General features: G+C 35.6%; 1 protein-coding gene across 5 annotated transcripts in view; it reads right to left on the reverse strand.

The window, feature by feature from the left end:
• Positions 1-2,032: 2,032 nt before the first annotated feature.
• The window catches only part of TMPO (thymopoietin), a 28,933-nt gene continuing 16,677 nt past the window's right edge, over positions 2,033-14,288 (reverse strand). For 2 of the 5 annotated variants that reach the window (XM_064655378.1, XM_064655380.1), the window contains exons 3-9: positions 13,842-13,997; positions 12,252-12,352; positions 7,393-7,512; positions 7,172-7,267; positions 6,499-6,609; positions 5,176-5,267; positions 2,033-3,917 (exon numbers count right to left, since the gene is read on the reverse strand). In XM_064655378.1, the coding sequence (XP_064511448.1) occupies positions 3,626-3,917; positions 5,176-5,267; positions 6,499-6,609; positions 7,172-7,267; positions 7,393-7,512; positions 12,252-12,352; positions 13,842-13,997 (968 nt within the window). In that variant the 3' untranslated portion in view covers positions 2,033-3,625. The remainder of the gene's footprint in view (positions 3,918-5,175; positions 5,268-6,498; positions 6,610-7,171; positions 7,268-7,392; positions 7,513-12,251; positions 12,353-13,841; positions 13,998-14,288) is intronic. The other 3 variants (XM_064655377.1, XM_064655379.1, XM_064655381.1) reach the window with 3 other exon arrangements.

Raw genomic sequence — 14,288 nt, forward strand, 5'->3', positions numbered from 1 at the left:
GAATTAACTTGTAGACCCTGAGCTGTATGAACACATGCATGTACTATACATCTGTTGTAGCTTGCTGTTGCACTGGTGCAAAGCAGCCTGGTACACACCCTCAGGAGAAAGAAAAGCCAAGGTCACAGGACAGTTTTAGACAAAGACAGGCAGACTTACCACACACACACTAAAAGCCATATTAAAACACCTATGTTTGTAAACACAAAATTAAAAATTATACATCACAACCCACCCCTGTATCTATTGCAATCAGTCAGATGAAGTTTTAAATATTTCTTAAAGCGTTTCAGCCCAATATGTAACTTTAGCCATATCAAAGCAAGACATGCTGCACAACTTTAATTATATTTTTTTTACTGCTGAACAGTCTATTATTTAAAGGCATTCTTTTTGTACTCAGCTTCTCTGCTTTAACTCTGTATAAACTAGTTAACACTTTTTTAAAAAGATATTTTGTCCACAAAACCATCTAAGAAGGTAATTAGCAGGAAATTTTAATACCATGAAGGGTGTTGTAAGTTGTGCCACAAGAAACAAATCAAAACACACATAGACTAAGCCTAGGAGGGACATGAAATCATTCTGTAGGCAGTACTGAGCATGCTGTTATAGAAAGTAAACTTGGAGAAGACGTTCCTTCACACTGTTTCCTATATAAATACAAATCAAGGTTTCAAAACACACACAGAACTTAAATTCAAGATCCTCGAGAGTTTCTTGCCTCAGACACTACTCATCTAGTCTCACCATGGATCACATGCCATAAAATTCTCAAACTGCAGGTGAAAATCCTCTAGTGATTTGCAGCCTGATACCAAGCTCCTGAGACCGTATACATGTTAAAAGATAAGCACACAATTTAAAGGGAAAAAACACAAGCTCTGTAATAGCTCTAATTCAGACAGTTAAATCAAGACCTGTCATATTTTCAGCACAGCATTCTGAGCAGTATGACCAATCATGAGAACAAACCCCATGAAGTCAAAACAACACTGTTATGCCCATTAACTTTCACAGGCCTTTTCCAGGCTTTTTGTAGCCCTTGCCCCAAAAAGGACTTAATCTATACTTACTACATCAGAACTCCATTAAGTTTTGCTACTGGATTTTGGATACTGCTCCATAAAATTACTCTATTTTGTGATTGGTTCTGAAAGGTTAACCTGCCTTTGTCTAGGAGACAAGATGAACTAATGGAACAAAAGTGAAAGTGTGTAAAAGGAAAAAAAAAACCACCGGCTCCTATTGCTTCAGCACTTTGATACAAAGACTACAGTATACTTGTATACTTCAGCATAACTTACACAGCAGTATTTAGGCTTTAAGCAGATACAACTATTCAGCTAATACTACATGTGTTACTCTTAGAATAATATGAATAGCTTTAGGTACGCTGAAAAATCCGTATGTGGGGCCAGGGGAGGAAGGAAGAGAAAGGTATCAGTCTCAGGGCTATTTCACACCATTAAATGCCTCAAGTATAAAAAGCCCATTAATTTCCTGAAGATGCACTGCCTTCCAACTACAACTGACCTACATGTAGTTACTTTAAGGACTTATGTAGAAAACTCCTTACCATCTGTGAAGTAACACTGAAGTTGAGAGGATTCTCCAAACCAGTGCAAAATGAAAGAATGATGAAATTAGTTGCATCGCAGTTCAGTTTGTGGTTTGTTTTTATTTAAATGATGCTAACAGTATCCCTGAAGGAGATCAACTGAAAGTATTTCATGTAGCTAGAAGAGAAAGATGTATTTCATGTTAAAACATGCAGCAAAGTTGTGCGAGAGAGAATTTAAAGTGAGAAGGAAGTTCCCTAAGCATTGAAAAGCAAATGAAGGCTAGCTTCTCCTCCCATCCAAATTAAAGGTCTAACATAGGCTTAAGGAATACGGTGCAAAACTCTTTTTGTGCAAGAATGCTGAATATTCCTCCCGCCAAGTGACATGAACTGATCTTACTATCAGATTTTTAACTTTTTTTTTCAGTATGGAAGACTGTAGCAGCACAAAATGACACCACTGATCAGTTGTCTTGCTTTTCCTGCCTTTCAGCAATGCATTTATTTTGATAAGGAAAATCCACACACATTAAAATCATTTTTATTTTTCTGCATTTTTGACACCAAAAGTGAATGTCTTATGTTACAATTTTCTATAGGATGGACACAAGTTTAGCTATTTAGATTACTCAAAAAAGCAGTTTAGAAGGAAAAAAAACATTAAACAGGAAAAAAACCCCAAAACTATTGCTTTGCTACAAATTACCATGTTTGTCCCAAAGTTCACAGAAAGTAAAGCTTCCCCATTGCTATAGTCTACACAATAATTGTACCTAGAGTAAAAAGATATTGACTATTAACTAATGTTCTCAGCGTTTTATAAGTAGCACTTTAAGAATAAGTAGTATGATTTATTGCAATTTTGTACCAAGCAATAAGACTTAACATCTGTATGCTGCAGATTTAAGCACACCAAAAATGTATACATTCACTTTAAAAAAATTGTTGCTTATCACTCTTCATTGGTAGTAGTGAAGTCAGCTGCCTGCTCAACCAAGTTACACAATAGAGAGTGTTTCAGCATGCTTCCACTGAGAAAAATAGTCAACTGCATGAAAGTAGTAAATCTCACCTTAGAAGATGAAACTGTAGCAGAAAATGCAGCAATGCCCTCTTCATACAAGAATAAAACTTCATATGGAATTTTCACACTTTGAGAATACTTCTCTACATGAATACTCAAAGATAATCACATAAAGCTGTGTTGGAAAGACCTCGCTTTTTTAAAAAAGAAAAAAGACCACTGCTTAAATTGGAATTTAGACTACTTCAGATAACCTTGACCCAAAAAAGTATTTTAGTAGCAAATTATATTGATGCAATTTTTATTTTCCACACATTACTAATAAATAAGTTCCTCTAAGACATCTCTTGCCAATTAGTTTTGTATTCAGTTCCTACAACACTGTAAGCACTAAAATGAAGGGATACATTTAAATGAAGTTACACTTAAACAGAGTTACTAATATGATACTAAGACTTTTACAGAAATGCAAACAGGTTTACAGTTACATTTACTAAAAAGTTACAGTAATCTACAGAAAAGGTTGTTGTTGTACTCTCTCTACACCCTAAGAGATCAAATTCAAATTGTTACTGAAAAAATGCATACAGAAATGCATTTCCCTTTATCCCATGTTAAAATCCTTCTCCACTATAATCTAGAGATAGAAGTACAACTTCTTTTCTGTACAAAGGAAAAGCTTTAAAAACACAGCTTCACATTTTACTAAATTTTTGCCCTTCTCAGCTTCCAAGTTCTTGCAAAAACAAATATACATTTTCTCAAAAGTGAATTTAAATGATGTCCACATTAAAAAAATAAAGCCTACAAAAAGTTCAAAGATTTAAAAAAATGTTACTCCTATGGCAGTGATCTCCTACTAGTCCAAAGTCCAGAAAGTTACCGATGTCCATTTAATATTATCTTTCTTCATTTATCCAATTTATCAAGTTCCAATCACATTATTTGTAAGAAGTCCTTGAGCCGATGAGAGGGCAGAAGAGTTCTCTACAATTAAAAATAGGAGATCAAATCGGGTGTGCCTTTCAGAAAGATACTCATTTGGCACTGCCCGGAGAGACAATATTCAGGTATTTAGAGAAAGGATTTCCTTGATTAGTTTCCATTGACTGATAAACCAAAAACAGGAAGACTGAAACAACAACAAAGAGAAGAACTTTTATCCACAGGGGAATGGACCGTTCTTTTTTTGTTGGTAGTTTCTCCGACTTGATGTCAGCCGAGGTACCATATTTTTCAACATACTTAGAGAAACTTTCATCCATTCTGAAGTCACTGTGCTCTATAGGCCTGCTAGCAGCTCCTTTGATTGGTCTACGGCAGCTAGCACTGTTAATTAAAAAAAAAACAAATTGAAATATTGCATATTTAAAAGAGCAATCTAAAGTACACAGGAAAATTTTAGTATAATTAAAGAACTAAATTATTTCTGGTGAATTCAGTACCTGAAATATCCATCAAACTCCCAAAACAGTAATCGTAGATATGTTAATCATTCAGTGTTCAAACAAACACCCCTTAAAAAACTCTCAAATGCCACTTTACCCTATCCACATAAAAGGATCATAACTGGCAATAAAACTCTAGGAAGTGTCTCTATTTGCTTCTTTGATGATCACTTATGCAGCCTTGCTGGAATTTCTAAACATAAGATTATCTCTGGCCAATAAAATATCTTCTAATGGCTAAGCCAATACACAGAGCCAGAAGACAAAGCAGTAAGGATTAAAAAAACCACATACATTGCCAAGTCCTTATAGACAAGAAGTATACATGCATAATTTTTATTTTAAAAGTGGTATAGATTTAACTAGACCTCAAAACCAAGAGAAAGCAAACCTGAGTGGTCAGCAATACACCACAGTAGCAGTAACTGGTACTGTATATTTTCCTTATCGTTCAGACTTTATGCAATTGCAGTTTAAATTGAAGCTAAAATTAATAGTTGGAAACACAGAAGATGATTTCACATCTTAACACAAGGAAACTGTCTCATTCTCTAAACAGGGCAGAGTTTTTTGAATTGCCTAATTAAGCATAGGGTTGCTTCAATTTTTGTTTAAATATAAAGTTGCACACAAAAATGTAATAGCCCTTCCTAGATGCCATCTTATTCATACTAAGAGTAATCTTTGACTACAACAGGACTGCTACTTAAAGAAAAAGGTAGGGTATGTGAAAATTCTTTTTGGCTTTGCAAAAGAAAACTCAAATATACTTTTTACATTAATTTAACAGCAGGCCTAATGGAGTTGCATCTAGCCAAAAACTTAAATACTGCAAGTCATTACCACAAAAAAGCCCTTTCCCTTTAACTTCCAGCACCCAGAAGTTCCAATAATAATTCCTATTATAGTACTACTCTGTTTTCCCTCCCCCAATTTAAATAAAGAACGAGCTGTTTTGGCTAACAAAACTTGTATATAGAACAGAAGAACTAGGTGGCCATCAAAAATGTCATTGAGCTAAAGCGCAAAAGCTGTTCCTCAGAAATCTATCAATATAATCAAAAGATTATATTGATATAATTCAGCTTAAACTGGTTTAAGAGAACTGACAAACAAGCCCCCATAAACCTTAGAAATACCTAATTCCTGTAGGTGTTGATGCTTCATATGGGAACATTTCTTTCAGAATATCCCTTTCTACTCTTTCTTCTGTAGCAGTTCTCTCCAGCACCTAGGAAGCCAAAAACAGTTAGAGGCCAAGCAGACCAAGCAGAAAGAAAAACAAAAAGCGTCTGCATAGCTATCTCAGTGACCACAACCGTGTGCAATTTGTAAGAATGAATGAGTCACCCAGTGATACCCAAGAAGTTTAATTCTTGGGTTTAAGAATTTCATTTAACCTTAATTATTGGCAGACGTCTGGTCACTCTTGGTATCTTAAAGCATTCAGAGATCTCCTCAGTTTCCTTTAAGATAAAGAATATATTGTATACATACTATACACCTGTCAGCCAATGATGTAGATGACCAAAACCAAAAAAACCAAAAACTTAACCATCACCTCTATCATGGCTGTGTTGAGCAGATCACAACATTGGTTGTAGTGAACATGACTAAAAAGGCACTGCTGTGGGTAATCTGTCTCTTCATGCTGTAATAGCACAGTAAAATACTGATAGAAAAAAACATCAGCAGCTTGGAATAGAACATCAAGTTTTCCCACAACCTTCTATTTGATAAATAAGTCTACGTTCCAGTCATATTGTAAATGAAGTGTTAATAGAAGTTTTATCTACAGTAACTACACAAAGCAATGAACTCCATTTAAATTCAGACAAGCATTATCTTGCAATGTAAAATTCCACAATATTACAGTATTACATTAACAGAATTACATATACTTGCAGGTGCTTTAGACAGTTCTCCAAGAGATATAGTTTTGACAGCTTGAATAGGTTAACAGTAAAAGAATTATTTTCTGTCTTGATAACTGACAGGAATCTACAGATGCTTTTTTAATTCACGTGTTTGGTCTAAAGTAATCCTACTGCTTGATTCCCTAAATTAAAGCACATTGTGTTTTTTCAGGATAGGCTGATCTACAAGATCAAAGGTAGATGGCTCAATTCTGCTCTATTTTGAGCTATTCAAAGAATTTAAAAGAAAAACAAAATCTTTATTTTGTTCAGAAAAAGAGCAGCAAACAGAGAAATAACACATCAAAACATATTTGTCTGAGGAAAAAGAAAAAAGATTTTCACACACACCCCCCACAAATCTGAAAGAGGAAGATAAAAATAAGTTTATACTCTCTCATGTCATGTGACAACACTAATTTATATTGACTGTCACCTGGGCAATGACATCCTCCACCCCCCTCTGTACTCAGAAGTAAGCACATACACACAAGAATTTTGTTCACAAAGAGTAAGCAAGAGCAATCTAAGTTTTAATTTATTTACTTCAGCTGTCATCAGTGGTTTCTTTGGTGTTCTTCTGGGCATGTCTGAGAGTTCACTGATTGACAGCGTAGGAGCTGCATGCTTGAAATTTCCAGGCACCCTATTGACAACCTGCCGAGATTCAAAATTGTTCAAACTCAGAGACAGCCAAGATACAAAATGAAAGGGGGCAAGGTGGCAGAACCAAACAACAAAACCTTTATGTGCATTGAATATACGCATGTTAGGAGTTAACTCAAGAAGGTTATGTAACAGATACTCCGAAATAAGCACAGGAAACATACAGCTTATCATTCCAAGCAGTTTCTTTTAAGCCATTGAGAAACATAAAAGCTATTTAGTTCACGAGAAAAGCCAAACCTAAAAGCAAATATTCTGCATGTACTTAAATAAATTAAGAAAAATATCTAAGCTTTTAAATTGGTTCTTTTCAACCCTCCCCCCAAGAAGACATCAGATGGGACCTAGGTGTCTACCTAGTCCCATTTCAAAGTGAACAGCGTTAGGTACTAAACCAGATACTGAATATGTAGTTTCAAGACTACTGAATAGTCTTACTGTCCTTAAAACAGTCTTTCATCTGTCCAAAACAGAATGATTCTGTCAGTAAAGACACATTACAGAAGAATGTCACTTGCACCATTGATTAAACATATTTACTAAGCATATTTACTAGGGTCTCGTTGCTTGAAGTCAATATAGTTTCAGCTATGGGAGTACTCTCTGATATTACAGCATCATCTATAGGCAACTGTGCTGTAGCTTCCACCTGTTTGTTTAAAACAAACAAAAGAAAACAAACAAAAGAAAACAATTGAATAAAACAGCCACTGGGACCCTAACAGTGAGAAGAAGAAAAAAAAAAAGCTTGTCTTAAAATAAGCCTCTCATCACCCTTTTTCTTGGTGTTCTTCTTGACACTCTTGTAGACTCCCTAGAAAATGCCTGGAGAGGTCCACTTTTTGAAGATCCACTTGTCCAGACAGTCTCAGTAACTTCATCTTGAGAATAGGTCTATTCAAGCATCAAACACATGATCACATACATGAAAACCAGCTGCCAACATTGGATACTCACAACCAAAAGCTAAAATAGCATGCATACTCCAAAAGAAACATGTCTACGATCAAAAAAAATGGATCCTAATACATTCAGTAATGAATAGCCTGCTAGATTAGTAGAGTTGACCACAATACTTACAACATTAGAGCACATTACTGTTTAAATACAGAACTGAGTAGATAATGCCCAACAGTAAGAACTGCTAATTTGCTCACTGCAATAGAGTGAGCTAACTAATACTGTGAGTAGTCATATGAAGTCATAGGCAGACAACATGAAGCTTTCAGGCCCATTACATTACCTGCCTACACACGCACACACCAAAAAAAAAATAAAAATCTATGAGCATAAGCAGAAAGCATCCCCTTCTTCTCTACACAGATGGGGCTCTATTCTCTCAAGCAGAGATAGGAATGGTTTATGCACAGCCACCTACATTTCAACAGGAACTAATCTCCAGGGGTCTCCACAGGGGTCATGCAGTGATACTTTATAATCTTAAAAGGTTCCACATAGAGAGGTGAAACTAAAAATCCTCACATAACAATAGCCTTAAAAGATCAAGCCTGACACAAATATTTACAAATCTAAGTAACAACAGAAAGCACCAAACTCTTATAGCCATTAACAAACACAGATCACTCTCTATGCTTTCTTTCAAGTTTTATGCTCAAGGAAAATATCCTCCTCAAAACTAATCCCAGGAGGGAAAGGGAGATGAGGGCCTGCTTCTTCCAGATTACATATAAGATTTTCCTTTTTATTTGGTTAAGTTTAGAAATAAAAATTGTTACTTTGTTGTAACTGAAATCTTTGCAAATTAACACCTCATACAGTGATGTATTACCAAGTTTTTGGAAGTCACACAGTTCTGATCAAAGTTACATACACTGGTGCAACTGTCAGTGACAGGTCCAACAGCAGAAATAACTTCACTAGAACACCATCAGCCCCAGAACAATGTGTTGAGAGAACAGGCTGAAAAGTATTTATTTATTGAGAGGGGACAGTGAAACTAGAAGCTGAGCAGTTTTATGATTCTGTGACGAGTTCTATATTATAGCAACTACATACCCAGCAGAGGGAGCACAAGTGTTTCACTTTATTCCAAAGTCACTGAAGTACTTTAAAAAAACAAATGCACAGACCTCAGGTCCAAACAGATTCGGGTATTTTATACAGAATTGTAGATTTTGGCCTAATTCTCAAAATTTCTTTACCATTTAAGCAGACTTCTGATGAAACATCTTATAACCCCTCTTTAAATGTTTCTTAAGGAAGAGAGGACAGTGTCTGGTGAATATTTAATCTGCAACCTACAATAATGGCTCCCCAGCTCAACCTCATACACTTTTTATTTGAGAGGTGTTCTTTAGAAGCTTTGGTAACAATACTAATTTCAGAGTGGTTTTACTCAAACACAATCCACTAAAGAAGGCAGTAAGACGATTCTCTCATCCTAATAGTGGAGAGCTCCCCCTTCCAGACTGTTTGACTAGGAATTACTTATCTTCTAATGAAAAGTTAAAAGTACTTCACTAATAACTGCCTCTGTGTTCTCCAGATGCTTCAGTCATATGTTTTAAGTACCAAGTTTCAATTTTTTTCTTGCATGAAGAGTCTAGGAAAAAACAAGAATCTACTGCTTATGACCCAACCATACTTCAGCAGAGCATAGTCAACAAACAAAATAATAAAAAAAAAAAGAAAGAAAGAAAAATTGTTGTCTATAGTTATGGTTATCCTCACTGTCAACTGAGCAGGCCTCTAGTCCTATAAGAATGTAACACTTGTTTAGGTACACCGACACCTACATAACCAGAGAAGCTACAATGGTGTGGTATGCAAGCACTATTCAGCATGTGCTTTTAACTGTCATACTACTCACGAGCAGCAAAGCTACAGATTATGACTTCACCTCAGTTATCATTTACAAAGCTTTTTATTGGGTGTATGCCACATAAAATTTGTATGTCAGCAGCTGCAATGCTGCATGTTTTATTTTTAATAAACCAACAATCCAGGTAGTCAAAAAAAAAAATTCAGGAAGGAGGAGGGGAACATAGCACATGCAGAATGTCACTTTACAATGTCTCAAGGAGAGAGAGTAGTTTTACATTACTCTTTAAAATTTATTGTTTAGCCTGCCTCTTTCTGTCCACTGCCATTTACTGAGGCCTGAGAGTATATATGTAGAGAGAGAGTTTGAATTCTATATTCACCTACCAGATTAGAAGGGGAAATTCAAATTAGGGTTTTCTGCCAACTTTTCCAGTTCACTATGAGGAGCTAATTAAACATAATTAAAGACAAACAGCTGAGCTAAAGTTCATCCAGCCCTCCACTACTAACTAACTGGTAAGGCCCATAAGCCTGCTCAACCTCCCGACCCAATTTCTCTTGCAGCAGTCTGCTTAGCGACTATCTATTTGCACTCTCTTCTCAAGAGAAAAGCAACACCTATCCTTGCCAAAGGACAGACAATCTTGTCAGCTGTCTATGTCTGGGCTAAAACTAGGGCTGCACAGGACCTAGAAGTAACTAGGAAATCTGCTCACACCACACTGCCCACACCACACTGCCCACCACTCTTAAGAGCCTCATAATCTTTAAGCCAATGCCACACAGTGCATGACAACTGCAATAATTCTGCAAAACAAGTATAGTCCCTTGACATACTAGCTGAAAACCTAAGATCCGATTCCACAGAAGAAGGAAAAAACCTCCAAACTTCTCCATCTTCAGGTTTGATTTTCATCAAATATATAACTGCACACATTTGCTAGCCAAAATCATTGAGCTGTTTTTGGTTTCAAGAAAATTTTTGTGGGGGTTGGTGGGGGGTGTTTGTTAGGGGTTTTTCAGATGTTGCTTTTTGTTGGTTTTTTTTTAACACAGAGATCAGGAGTTGAAAGGTAAAAGATTTAACAAAATAGAGTTACATTTTCTGAGGAATTAGACATAATTCTGAAATTAGATCAATTTTTGATTAATCAAGTGCTATTCCTTTGATTAACTACTGGTAATTAAAATATGTAAGTTGCAAAATATTGCATCTAGACTGCACATGTAAGATTGCAAGACAAAACGGGTAATAACATAATATTAATACAGTGAAATAGAATGACCAAAAATTTAGTAAACAATCATCACTTGAAAATGTCACAAAAATACCTCACTATATATCTCTTGCCTTTTATTCTGTAAGTGGGTTCCTGAAGACCAGAATTTTTGTTTGTTCATAGCAGAATTAAATATCTCTATTACACTGAATCTGACAAGGATTTCTGGCTGAATAGCAATTTAGAAAAAAAGTAATTCTTAAAATACAAGAATCTAAAGACTCAGATGTCCATTATGAAGACCATCACGAGCAGAAGTTGCCTGGATAAAGTAAGGAACATTTGGTGCGTTGAATTACGTGTGTATTTTGATTTGTAGAAGTGAAATCTGTTCAGCTTATACTCTAAAAATCCAATTTAAAAAAGCAGAACTACTTATAAATCTCCATAACTCTACTGTATTACTCAGGATCACACAGAAAATAATAAGGTAAAGCATATTACCTGCTTTAAGAGACATTCATAGTAAAAGCATGTTTATATACACACACTATCTAAATTGCAAGTATCTAGCATTTACCACGAAGTACTGAGAAAAGTCACTGTGATCTGCTAAAATACACCAAGCAATTAACAAGTCAGATTCTGAATTACTGGATGTTTTCTATACAAGTCCTTTACTGTAGCAAAACCTCTCTATTATTGGTCAGATGAAAATATAAAGACCCCCTAACCTAAGCTGAGGAACAGTGTATTTCGTGACACTGTCACATCACAAGGACAGATCAGCCACCAACTACCAAATCCAGAATTAAGCAGTTTGAAAATCTAAAGCGCTTCTGTAAAATCCCTCTTTTGTCAAGACAACAGAACTAATATTATTGATAAGTAAAGGACAAGTGGTACATACAGACAGATCTAAACTTGGTATTTATTATTTTTCTTCTTAGGACCAGCTTTTAAACAAATTCATGTCTATCTAGTACTGCTACTACAAACATAGTTGAAGAAAAAATATTATATAGATAGCTACTGTATGTGTATACAAACACACACCTAGGCATATACTGAAATACATTACTTCATGTATTATATTTAAATGAGTCATTAAACAGATTTATTTAAAATGCAGACATATATCCACAGATATACACCACATATATATATGGTTTGATATGTATGTATTTAAAAAAATTTTTTAAAAATAAAAAACCCACCCCTTTTTCCAAACTTTTTTTCTTGAGAAACTGCTGCTTTTATTAAATTGAGTTGATCACAAACATCCCACAGGATGACATCAGCCCATGTGACTTAAAAACCTGTCAGGTTTCCAAAACTAAACATGTTAAGGTTGCCCACTATTCTTCTCTAGGAGGTGCTATAGCAGCTGGCAAGTCAGACTAGAACATTAAAGTCAAACTTTGAACGTTATTAGACAGGCTAAAAATGGCACCTATAGTTAATTCACAAGATTTTCATGCTGTATTAGAACAGGCTTTCTGAAAGAACTTTTAAAAAAACTGCAGAGCTCACTTAGTCAAATGTGATTATGTTAAAAGTAGTAAGGTGTTTAGTGAGCACATCACCTGCAGTTAGTAGCTATTCCACGTGCCACTAAATTAAACATACCTGATTGTGTTCAACAACTCTTTTTTGTTTGAGTGTTACTGGTGTCTTCGTCCGGGCTTTCAGTGGTTCTCTCTTCTCAAGCCTCAGCTCAGTCTTCGGATCTGCAACCAGGTTTAATATAACTAGTTTCTATAATACTACTGGTTGTTGTACTAGTTGAAACCTACTGTATTTTAATAAAAATTCATTTTAAGAGGCAACAAAGTCTGAGTTAACATTTCCTTAAAAAGTTGTGAGAAACAGGTATGTTTCTCCATTAAATGCAGAAGAACAAAGACTTCTGAATAACTTTAAAATTATTTTAAAACACTGACCCAAGTATTTACATTTTGTCCTACAAATTCTACATTTCAGATAAGCTTTGACCAATCCAGCAGTTCCATTTAGAAACTGGTATCAAATTGCAATTCCTTTAACCGAAGTACCATTCTACGATTGATTGTAGTATGGGTATTGAAGCTTTTCAACATCATTTGATGTTGTCAGCTTTGTCCTTTTATATAAAACTCTGGTTTTGATGCCATAGAAAGGCAAGTGGTTAGCAGTCATCAATAAGAGAATGTATTATTTCCACTGCTTTTCTGAAATTCTAATAGCATTACACCAACCTATTTAGGTTTATTTATAGAAATCTTTTTTTTTGGTGGGTGTGGAAGGGGAGTGTTTGGGTTTGAGGTTTTTCCCCAGCATTTGAACAGTTCAGTAATTAGATGAAGCATATGTAACTATAAGGGGGTAGCCATCACTTGTGACTGGGCTCTTGGCTGTCCCAAAAATAAATAAATCAATCTCTAACATCCCTTCCCCCTTGCAAGTGCAAGAGAGAAAAGTTGAAAAACAAGTCCAAACATGCAAGGGAGATCAATCAAATTACTAACTGTAATTCAACCCTTTCTATCCTACCTCCATAGAAATTCCTGTAAAAACAACAAGAACAACCCCACCCCCAAAACCAAACACTATAAATAAGCATCTAACATTCCATTCATGTCACTCTTTAAAGCCTACACTTCTACTTTTTGTAAGATGTACAATGGTGTGATTTAGGTTCCACTTCCCCCACTACACTTTTTTGATACAAACTTGATATTAAAACCACAAAGAAAACACACACAGGACCAACCAATCAACCCACCCCAAACTAAATCTATAAGGAACAGACCATAAAAGGGATTGAGTCATAAGTGAGACATTATAAAAAGTACAAAAGTTTAATAAACACACATTCATTTGATATCCCATAGTAAATAATTGCTGTGAGCACAGTACGACAAAACTGCACTGGTACTTCAGTATGAAGTGCAAAGAACACCTTAGCACCTAATACACAGTTCTCTATCTCTCAGATTTACAGGCTCCAGTCTGGGGCAAACGGATAAAAGCTCAGTAGCAAACAGTTTACTTTCCCAGAACAGGGACCTGGATCACTGTGCTAGTAGTCTGTGATGAAGCACATGACTCACAGGGTTCACAGCAGTACCTTACAGCCTCACCTAACAGCAAGGCCATACCCTCTTTAGGTATTTCTACTGCAAAAATTATTGATATATAATTTGAATCATTCCCATGCAAGTTTCACTTTAGTCCTACCTTCTTCATTGTCACTGTACTGGTCAGAATCACTGTTTCCATTCTGTCTGGTGTTCTCAGTAGTTGTAATTGCTGGGAGAGGCACAGGCTCCTTCAGTTCAGGACCTTGCTCCATCAGTTTCAACAGCTTTTTCTCATAAAGTTTCCTAGTAGTAGCTATGACAAAGGAAGGATACATGCTAAAGATACAGTTTTCATCTTTCCTGACTTGATTGATAGAACTTGGCTGATACATATTCCTTGGGAATATTATTTATTTTTAATCAGTTTGTATGGCCCACAATGCATACCTCTAGGTACATAACTCTGCCTCTAAGGCTTCTAACTTTTTGGCTTAAGAGAATTTTTAGATAAACTATAGGCCTCTCTGTACACTGAAAGTTATGAAAATGAAATCGATGGAAAGGGAATTTACCTGTTTCTTACATGTTTTGTTTCATATGCTGC

The sequence above is a fragment of the Pseudopipra pipra genome, chromosome 5, assembly GCF_036250125.1.
Source record: "Pseudopipra pipra isolate bDixPip1 chromosome 5, bDixPip1.hap1, whole genome shotgun sequence".
Taxonomy (NCBI): Eukaryota; Metazoa; Chordata; class Aves; order Passeriformes; family Pipridae; genus Pseudopipra; species Pseudopipra pipra.